The sequence below is a fragment of the Sander lucioperca genome, chromosome 20, assembly GCF_008315115.2.
Source record: "Sander lucioperca isolate FBNREF2018 chromosome 20, SLUC_FBN_1.2, whole genome shotgun sequence".
NCBI lineage: Eukaryota > Metazoa > Chordata > Actinopteri > Perciformes > Percidae > Sander > Sander lucioperca.
The window spans coordinates 13,006,398-13,017,143 of NC_050192.1; the positions used below are offsets into that span (position 1 = coordinate 13,006,398).

Genomic DNA, 10,746 nt, shown 5'->3' on the forward strand with positions numbered 1-10,746 from the left:
TTGGTCTGAATAAAATGAACTGCTCTACAGTCAAAGTTAACAGGCATTTCGTTTGGTCAATAGAAGCCATCAAGCCTCTAATGTCCCTTATAGTGCTGCTGTTGTGTAGAAGATCAAACCTACATTAAGTTTTAAAGTGCCTGTGTGAAGTATCCGAAGTTTATACCCAAACAAGTTCTATTCAGGTACATATTTACATGTCAAAGAGGCAGAGCAGGGTGAATCACAAGTGGCTTTTTCGACGCTTTGAGACCAAAGTGCTGTTATCAGGCTGAGGGGGCTCTGAAGAACATGGCTGCTGAGATAAGAGGGCTATTGCTGAAGGCGGGAGACGCAACGACGAGACTGATTAATCCCTATTCATGTCCCTATTCAGTCCAACTGTTATCAGCTTGTAAAGAGGAAGAAAAAAAGCTGCTGAAAGTGGATTCATGCTGCAGCAGTCTGAGTGGACACATGCAGATAGTTTTGAAGGTTGATCATTTGTCTTTTGGGAGATTTTTATCAGATTTGTTGCCACTTCATTTGTTGTTGTTTTTTCCTAGACATAGTTGTAAATCACCGCCCCAGCAACACAGTAGGCTTGTTGTTTCACAACCACCAGTACTTTGTAGCACAGTGGACAAGAGCAACAGATGTTTGGTGGTATAACAGCTGAAATTCCTGTTGCATCATGTTATGTTTAAGCATTATAATCCTAGAACCCATCCACATATTCACTGACGCACAGCAAATAAATGCACAGAATTACCCCGAAAATAAGATTTAAATGCAAATACACTCTGTACCTAAAAATGCTGCTGTTTTACAGTGAGGCTGTGTGTTTGGTTGTTGAATAAGTGCAGCATACTGGAAAAAGCCTGCAATGTTTTTCCATTATATATCATCCTAAGTTTGTCTTAAGTTCCTTTTGAAGGTGGACAAGTAGTAGCCTATTTTGGGCACTTTATCAAGCATGATTCTGTAATGGATAAACAAAGGAAGTATGGCTACACTAATGGGATGGAAAATAACACAGTTATTCTTGAGTGTGACTCAAGAGGTTGAAATGTGAAAGGATGGTGTGATCAACTCTGTCCTTTCTTCTCTGCTCTTCTCAGTACAATGTTAAACTCTAAAAACATTGCTGGAAAAAAAACAATTATCTTGTGGAGAAACAGATTAAAACGAATTGACTGATTGCAGGCATATACAAAATGCAGAGGAATTTATAGTAAGTGCAAAAAGTCCTAGATCAGCATAATCCCAGCCAATCAGTGACAAGAAGTGGCACGGTAAAAGCCAGAGCTTTGGGTATAATACAGAGGAGGGATAGAAAAAGAAGTAAAAAAAATAAATAATGAAACGTAGGTTTTATAAATGTGATTCCTAAGTCCTCTCTTTTTCTCCATAGCGCCCGTGTGTGATGAACCTGGAGCGCAGCGAAAGAGGGGAGCGCCCTTCTCCCCGTGGCCCGGAGATGGAGCCTCATGCTGGGGGAAAGATGGGGAAAATATCTGTGGGCTTCCAGAGGAGCTCCACCTCAGATGATGACTCTGGATGTGCGTTGGAGGAGTATGCGTGGGTGCCACCGGGACTCAGGCCTGAGCAGGTAGGACCCTGTTGCATTTTTGCTCCACAATTACTTAATTGGACACCCACTCACTATTCTAGTATACTCTATCCATTTGTATGAGTAGAAAAGTCAAATTTGAGGTTGTGGAGACACCATAAATATAAATCCACAAAAACCTTGTATTAGAAAGTGGAGTTTTCCTTCAGAGAATGAGAGGATAAACCTGTATGCAAACAGCATGGGGTTTTAGTTCAAATAAGGTTATGTGTGCAGACATTCTGTTCTCTATGCCATACTGGCGGATTAGTAGTGCTGCATGCGGAAGCCCAACATCTGTCTATGGATTTTTTTCACATTCATTAGTGTGTATTCAAGATAGACATGTTCAGCACGTCTCAGTCAGAAACTGTTTGCTGTCTACAATATATTCCCCCTTTTTTTTTTTCGTGGAAATGCACACCAATAAACACAATTTTGTTAATGTTTCCTTTCCCTTGTCAGTGGGAATTATCCTAGGGCAAACTTTAGCATTTCCAGTCCCTTGCTGTCTCTCGTGCATGGAAAGATTTCACAGTCAGACGCCTGTGACTGGATTGAGATTGACATGCTTACCCCACAGTGTCACAGAATAAGGACACACATAGCAGCCATTCCCCACTGATATCCAGATGCCCTCTCCTCAAGCATACTGATAAGACTGCTGGCCCTCTTGGCTGCAATATGTCTCACTCATCTATGTGGTCTAACGGAAAGAAAATTATATTTTAAAATGTTACACCATGAGAGTCTTGAGACAAGTGCTCAAAAGCTACCAATCGACTGACAAGATGTCAATTCTTTGTGTCTTCTAAAGTTCATTCATCCATCTTCATCCGCAGGTCCAGATGTATTTCTCCTGTCTGCCAGAGGAAAAGGTGCCATACGTCAACAGCCCCGGAGAGAAGCTCAGGATCCGACAGCTCCTCTACCAGCTGCCGCCGCATGACAACGAGGTAGAGATCATGAGTGAGAGAGAGAGTGACAGGGTGTGCGATCCAACATACATCAATGAGAGGAAGAAGTCAAGTTAATTTTATGATCTAGAACGAAGCTAAATTTAGGGCTGAGTATCTTGCCTCAATAAATGTTTTGGTACGGTCCAAAGTCTGTAGCACACCCCTCAAATGCCTTTGTCACTTTAACTTAGACTGAATAATTTGTTCTTTTCATTGGTTACAGTTCAACTGACATTTCAGGTGCTTTCATCAGAATCAGAATCAGAAATACTTTAATAATCCCAGGGGGAAATTATTTGTTACATGTTACATGTCTCCTCTTTAAATGACAGCTGCTTTCATTTCTTATTCTTCAGCTTACTCTTCGACAACTTGAAACTAGAAAAGGCTAAATTTCCTGAAGCATATTCTGAATGTTTCTGTGCTTGCTGCTGACATTTTGCAGAAACTTTGATAATAGTAGAAATACTGATAACAGTTGGAATTGCGAAGTGGCAATCTAAATAATGAAATCATCTACTGAAGTAGGTATTAAAATGATAAAGAAGTTAAACGTTTCAGTTTGAGTGCAAACACTGAAAGTATCAGTTGAAATGAAAGCACTCAAAGGTGTTAAAATGTCAGTCGAAATGAAGGTGATAAATAAAGCTGGAAGTGTCAGTTGAAGTGGAAAGAAATGAGTGCCAGTTCAAGTGTATACACAGGCAGACGGTTTCATTTAAAGTGTTGGTGGAAGTCTAAGGACTGGCAGGAGTTGGGGTGAACTTTGTATCAGGAGTGGAAGTTCTGGGAATCCATTTTAAAGGCTTTCACTAATTACACTTCAACTGATTTCACCTGCTTTTGGCTCTTGCAATTCAACGGGCACTTCAACTGCCACGCCCATGAAACATCTCACATGCAAAAAAAGATAACATTTAAGGACATTTTAATTTGTTTATAGTCTTTGCAATCAAGCACACTCACTTACATAGATTTTTTTAGAAATGTGACTATTTTTTTTGGGCAAAGTTCTTTTATAGCTGCTTGTATTTAAACAACATTGAAGAAGTTTGGATTTTTTGTGAAATTAAAAACTAAGTATCATTTTGGTATCAAATTGGCAATAACACATTTCAACCTATACCCACTACCCAGCCCAAACTAAACTATAAAGCCAGCAGCTGAGTAAAGCCTTGGCAATTGGCCACATTCCCTCTTGTGACAGTAAAGCACATGCCAGCCTTGTTCTGTACAATAGCTTTATGGTGTGTAAACCAGCACTCCTTTCACATCTGTGTTAATAGAGTTTACATTAGGAGATATGGTGGTAGGGTTAGAGGGGAGGGACGGGACGGGACGGGGGCGGGGGACTGTCTGATGGCGGTGGTCTCTGTATACACAACAGTATGAACATACACAATAGCAACACTCAACACACACACACACACACACACACACACACGCACGCACGCACACACACACACACACACACACACACACACACACACACACACACACACACACACACACACACACACACACGCACAAACACATAGTGTTTGACTGTGTGGTTTTATGATGTTTGTCGGCAGACTTGGTGGTTGAGGGAGAAAACTGCCGGATTCCTTGCGTAACTGTGGTTCGAAGGGATAAGCACTCAGTTTGTGTTGTGTGTGCGAAAAGGAGAGACAGTGTGTGTGTGTGTGTCTGTGTGTGTGTGTGTGTGTGTGTGTGTGTGTGTGTGTGTGTGTGTGTGTGTGTGTGTGAGCTCACACGCCAGCATCTTTTACTGTTGTTTAGAGAACAACGGAGCTGGTTGTTAGGATGAACTTGTTCTTTTATCTGGGCCTTCATCACCATCTCTAAACACAGAGGAAGGGTTTGTGTATTACTCACGCCATCCTTTCAACACAGCCTTGAGGGGAATTAGCTTCAATTAAACCCCTTTTTTTAAAGCCATATATGGCTATATATATATACTCCCCCAAAGTTGCAAGCAAAGATTAAAGCTGAATCAACCTCTCTGTGCTTTTACTTTGTCAACTCCACTTATCTCTCTCTTTCTTTACCAGGTGCGTTACTGCCACTCTCTGACGGAGGAGGAAAAGAGGGAGATCCAGATGTTCAGTGCCCAGAGGAAGAGGGAGGCACTGGGGAGAGGAACACCCAAGATCCTGCCCCGAGCTCTGCACCATACCCGCTGTGAAAATGTAGGTGCTACATGTGGATACCCATGAGCACAAACACACATGCATATGCACACATGTAGACTACTTGCGTCATTTAGTGCTCATGAAGCCATAAGGTAAGCTAGCAGTTTTGAGGAAACCAACTTGTGGGTCTTAAAGTTATTTATATCACAAGCAGCTTATACCCACCATCCCAACGCATTGCAGCCCGATGCACAATCCTGATTGGCTAATGCGATTGTTTTAATCAGGGACATAAAACTCCTCATTAGTGCGAGAGGGGAAGTGGGGAAATTGGGAGGCTCACGCTCAAGCCGAGCGGAGAAGCAAGTTCCTCACGAGGAATTTGGCAAATTTCCTGCCACCCATCTATATCTCAGCATGACAGACTCCAAAAAAATGTACAGGTTAAGTAAGTAATTCTTGAATAGAATCTTTAAAACCCTACTTTTTCCAAACAAGTCACAGTATGTGGCACATTATTCCACATCTACTGGTATAATTACATGCAGCTGAGCTCAGTTTTAAGACTTTTTCTGCAAAGGAGTGGGCAAGTTTCTGCATCTGTGTCTGAGAACTCTTGAACAATGTGGATTTACTTAAGTTGTAGATATATCCAGCAGTAAAACATAGTCTGTTAAATAAATAAAAAGTATTACAGTATACAAGCATGTACTGTCAAAGCAAAGTAGCCTTTTTAACCTTTGTGTGGAAGGTCCAAGGTTTTCAGAAATGCAAGATATTTTTCCATTAGCTTGCTGAAGGGAACCTTGACTTTCAGGAAAAGAGAGACATATATCTCGAGACATGCTGGTTGAAGTCATAGCAAGCTATGAACAAACACACAAACCTGACCTCTGTTTCCTACTTTTGATCTGGTGATTTAAACATAACATCCAGTGCCTTTCAAGCTGTCCTTAATCGTATTTCTGAAAAATTTCCTTTCGATGCAACAAATAAAATATTAGCGTAATGGTTTCCAGGAAATTGAGCCCTGACCAATGAGTAAACCACATCCTCTGCCAGGCATCCAGGAAGAGCAGGCTAGCCATGTTAATTCCCCTGGACAGGAAGATGAAGTCTGTCATAACTCAAACACAGATGCTACCACAGACATGCAAGGTCACACACACACACACACACACACACACACACTGAAATGACACAGGAACACCAACAGACACACATATTCTTAGACATACTGAACATTTATGTGTATCCATATATGCTCTGCAAACACACAACCACCCTCTGACTCATCCTACACATGAGGACATTCATACACACCATTTTCCTGGTGGGGACACACAACACCCCCTGTATCCAAGGCCCCTGTCTCTTCACCCTGGTAATAATGGTTAACAGCTGGCCATGCTATGCCATAGCTGCCTATGAGTGTCTCATAGCTGGGTTATATAAAGACTCGTGATTGCACGTTCAGACACGCTCTTACGATCTCTGTGGAGTCATACGATCTTTTGACTTAGAACCAAGGCCAGTGTATTCTGTTTTAAGCTTATGGGACAAAAATGCTGTCCAGTTCCTCAGCAACACCCAATTGATGACTTATATCGTGAAGTGAAACAGCCACCAATTGAAACAAGATAAATTAGTCATTTGAGTGTGTCCTACAACCTTTGCTGGTAAAGCAGTTATGCTAAGAGGCTATCAGGGTTTTTGAGATGCACTGCTACCAAGTCAACCCATTCCCCTTTAAAATGTAGCATCTGCCCCCATGTTAACACAAAGAGTTCTGCTGAGGACGACACTGGGTGGGGTTGTTACTGGTGCAGTCAATCATTTTTTTAAAGATTAAATTGCACTATCCATGTTATCAACTGTTGCTGTATTTGTGCTATGATTGTCATCACTGTAGGAGTCACTGATATGTTTTGAATGGATCATATTCCTTTTGGCACTTGCGGTATGATCACCTGTTGTTTGGCTTGCTTTGTTTCAGCCTAGAAACATCAGCAGATATGTAATGTATTTTGAATAGCTTCCATAATCTCTTTTGTTTACCTTGCATTCCTCATGTGTCACAGGCATCGACTGTTCCACACATTTTGAAATGTCATTCCTGTATATGATCGTCTCCGTTTATCCCCACAGTTTTATTCTCAAGGTAGCATACTTATCACCAGATTTATTATTAATGCATATTAAGCGAGGTCAAAGGCTCAATAATAAACCCCTACGCATTGTAAGCCAATTTGAAAAACTACATCAACAAGATGCCTGAAATATAAATCTCATGGATCATTTGTTGTTTGTGTTTGATTGTCAGTGTGGCGGAGGCATCAATGGAGGGGAGATGGCAATTTTCGCCTCCAGAGCAGGGCCGGGCCCCTGCTGGCACCCAGCGTGCTTTGTGTGCGCCACATGTCAAGAGCTGCTGGTGGATCTGATATATTTCTACCAAAATGGCAAGATTCTCTGTGGACGACACCATGCTGAGCTTATAAAACCACGGTGCTCTTCTTGTGACGAGGTAAGACACAGTAATAGTAGCACTACCCACTTAATCTTTTACAATGAACCGTGGCAATGTCAGCGCCAAGTCTACAAAACTAACAGGTGTGCTTCCTTTTAGATCATCTTTGCCGATGAGTGCACTGAAGCAGAGGGTCGTCACTGGCACATGAAGCACTTTGGCTGTTTTGAGTGTGGGACGATGCTAGGGGGGCAGCGCTACATCATGAAAGATGGCCGGCCCTACTGTACTGGCTGCTTTGAGTCATTGTATGCAGAGTACTGTGAGGCCTGTGGTGAAAACATTGGTAAGTTATATTTGTGAGGTGCTAGCTTATTTGTTTCTCTTGGGATTAGAAGAATTAGAAGAATGTTGAACACCTGATCTTGCTGATGTTTTTCTTTGATTTCTTGTGTGGAAGTACTATAACTAATCTTATGCTGATTTTCTCTTCATCCTACGATCCTTTAGGTGTTGACCATGCCCAAATGACCTATGAAGGTGTACACTGGCATGCCTCAGACCAGTGCTTCTGTTGTGCCCAGTGCAAGACATCCTTGCTGGGCTGTCCCTTCCTGCCAAAGCAGGGTCGCATTTATTGCTCAAAGGCCTGCAGTCAGGGGGAAGATATTCATGCCTCCGACTCGTCTGATTCTGCCTTTCAGTCTGCCCGCTCACGTGAATCACGGCGCAGCGTGCGCATGGGGAAGAGCAGCAAGCCTGCTGAACAGTGGAGACAGTCACAGCTGTTTAACCCCCCAGCTGCCGTCCCCTCGTTTGAGTACAAGTTTGGAGATGGAGATGGAGAAGGTGAAGGAGATGGAGATGCAGATTCCAACATAGGTATCGTAGGGCGCAAGCTGTCCCGTCTCGGCCTGGAAGAAGAGAGGTTCTGGAGGGAGCGGGAGGAGCAGGATGCTGGTGGAGAGGAGGATCCAGAGGAGTGGGCCCAGCATGAGGACTATATGACTCAGCTCCTTCTCAAGTTTGGTGACCGCGGGATGTTACACCAACTTCAGCAGCCATCCCTAAAATCTCCCAGCACCAGCAGTGACAGAAACAGGCTAATAAGTGTCTCTGACCCCTGGCTTAAGCCTGATACTACATCTTTGGGGGTTACCGCCTCCTCTCCCACCCCTGCCAGTCCCACCCAGAGCCAGACTTCCAATCAATCCCGAGCCAACAGTCTTAGCCCTGGACTGATGAGCAAGAAGCACCTGCCTGAAATGTACTGGGCCCAGTCCCAGGACGGGTTGGGAGACTCAGCCTATGGGAGTCATCCAGGTCCTGCCAGTGCCAGAAAGATCCAAGAGCTGGAGTTGGACCAGGATCAGGACCAATCTGGGACAGGAAGACGGGCATTCTGGCCAGACACCAGGCAGTGGTATGAAGACTCCCTTGAGTGCATCGCTGATGAGCTGAGGAAAGCCGATCAGGGTGCTGGAGACTCCATGGACTCCCTGGCGCTCTCAAACATCACTGGTAAGGAGACTAGTGCTTGCATGTGTTCAGTTGAAAAATGTGCTTTCATTTTAAATCAAACAGCTGTTCAAAACGTGTCTCTCTTGCTTGCTCTTTGTAGGTGCATCAGTGGATGGAGATGGCAGAGATAGACCTATAGTCTACAACCTTGCCATGCAGGATCCCACGGTGGCAGATGACTGTGAGAACATGAGCAACATGGGAACCTTTAATTCCTCTCATCTGCACCACAGTGCCAACTCTCTCAACCTTAACATGGAGAAGGGAGATGTGGAGGAGATAGCATTGGCAATGAGGGGAGGCACACCAGGAGGACTTCTCTCATTGTCCCCGCATTCGGAAGGCCTCCCGCCCTCATTTGTCCATGCCCCGGCTCTGAGGAGGAGCAAGTCCCAGTCCAGACCTCCTCAGATGGTCAAGTTCTCAGAAGACACCGTAGACAATGGATATAACGATGGGTTTGATGTAGATATTAGAAAGCATCCCATGAGTGAGAAGCCACAGCGGAGGGCCTACTGCACAGATGAGATGAGCCGAGAAAGAAGCCGCCCACTGAGCCACCATGGGCGCAGGCCGCACCACCACCGGCACAACAGGAGCCGCAGAACCCGCTCAGACAACAACCTTCACATGGTGCCTTTGGAGAAAGCACAGAGGCCATATGAGCCCCAGCAGCAGGGTCTGGTAAACCCTCATTGTGGTGCAATGCTCCTACAGCATCCTGCACACAGGCTGCCCTTGGCCTACTCCCAAACCCGATCTGACTATATGCCTCAGGGCTCAGCTCAAGGAGACCCACGAGTTGAGCATTTCATGGGTCTCTACAGAGATGAGGATGACTGTTGCTCTACTTGCTCTTCCTCATCATCAGACTCTGAGGAGGAGGGCTATTTCCTGGGCCAGCCAATCCCTCAGCCTCGAGCGGCTGGGCGCTACTACGCTGAGGACTACCCTACAAGGGTTACAGCCCTCCCTTCCCAGAGCCATGGCTCACAGACTGGTCGCAGAAAGAGCCACCGCTCCAAAAATTGTATCATCTCTTAACAGCTCGGAGTGTATTTACATCATAGCCTGCACTACACCAAGCAATAAAGTCAGATTTTCTGATCATATGATGGTTTTTGCAGATCAAATCTGGATTTAGGCAGTTTAAAGCAACCCATGTGCACAGACAGCATATTATGCCCTAACAGAAGGTGCATTGCCAAATGTCAAGATGCATATCATATTTAGCTCCAAATCTACTAAAAGAAGAAATCAATATAAAACTGCTAAGATAGATCTGTGTAATATATAGTCAGAAAATCCGTTTTTTTTTTGTGTATGTGCAAACTTGTCCTATATACTGGGTCTTTTTTAGCACTAACATGATGTATGTACTGGTGAATTTGGAAGCCTTTTTTTAGAGAGAGCAGATCAGAATTATGCAGAGTTGGCAGAGTGGCAACATTAAACCTTTTCTTTTATTTCAGCATTTGCCAATACGTTTTTTTTTTAATGTTTAATGTTCAGTTAAAGTTTTGCAGCAATATCTTTGTGTGCACTAAAATGGCAACACATTGTACACAGAGGTTGATAAAGTAGAAAATAGAAATCAAACATAATTATTTAATGCATAATAGTACAAAATGATAATGTATATACTAAGTTAAGATTTTAATACTGGTATTTTTATATCCGTGGTTTAAAGATGTTTCTTTTTAAGTGTATGATATATTAAAAAAAGGTAATGGTAAACAAACAGACCTCGTTAATATTTTGAGAAACAAAGAAGGTGCCACTTCACAAACTGTGTTCTTCACAGTAAAGTGCCATGTGTTACTCTGTAACAATGTCTATTATAACATATATTCCACAATGCTCACTATTGGTGTACAAAATATTAAAAGAATGGCAGTTAAACCTGCATTTTCCATATTCAGCTGAACTGTTCACTACCCCTTGCTCTAACATAACCAGAAAAATGCTTTGTGATGTAAAGACGCTTGTAATAAATACTTTTTCTCCTCTCAAAGCTTCAGGACTGATTTTTTTCCCGCACTGCGGTCTTTTTCAAATTACATTTTATAA

General features: G+C 43.2%; 1 protein-coding gene across 3 annotated transcripts in view; it reads left to right on the forward strand.

The window, feature by feature from the left end:
* The window catches only part of prickle1b (prickle homolog 1b), a 31,995-nt gene extending 21,309 nt beyond the window's left edge, over nucleotides 1–10,686 (forward strand). For 2 of the 3 annotated variants that reach the window (XM_031284785.2, XM_031284784.2), the window contains exons 2-8: nucleotides 1,394–1,591; nucleotides 2,434–2,547; nucleotides 4,605–4,742; nucleotides 7,009–7,212; nucleotides 7,315–7,501; nucleotides 7,666–8,676; nucleotides 8,777–10,686. In XM_031284785.2, coding sequence (XP_031140645.1) covers nucleotides 1,406–1,591; nucleotides 2,434–2,547; nucleotides 4,605–4,742; nucleotides 7,009–7,212; nucleotides 7,315–7,501; nucleotides 7,666–8,676; nucleotides 8,777–9,720 — 2,784 coding nt within the window. In that variant the 5' untranslated portion in view covers nucleotides 1,394–1,405 and the 3' untranslated portion in view covers nucleotides 9,721–10,686. The remainder of the gene's footprint in view (nucleotides 1–1,393; nucleotides 1,592–2,433; nucleotides 2,548–4,604; nucleotides 4,743–7,008; nucleotides 7,213–7,314; nucleotides 7,502–7,665; nucleotides 8,677–8,776) is intronic. The other variant, XR_004896007.1, reaches the window with a different exon arrangement.
* Nucleotides 10,687–10,746: the final 60 nt, after the last annotated feature.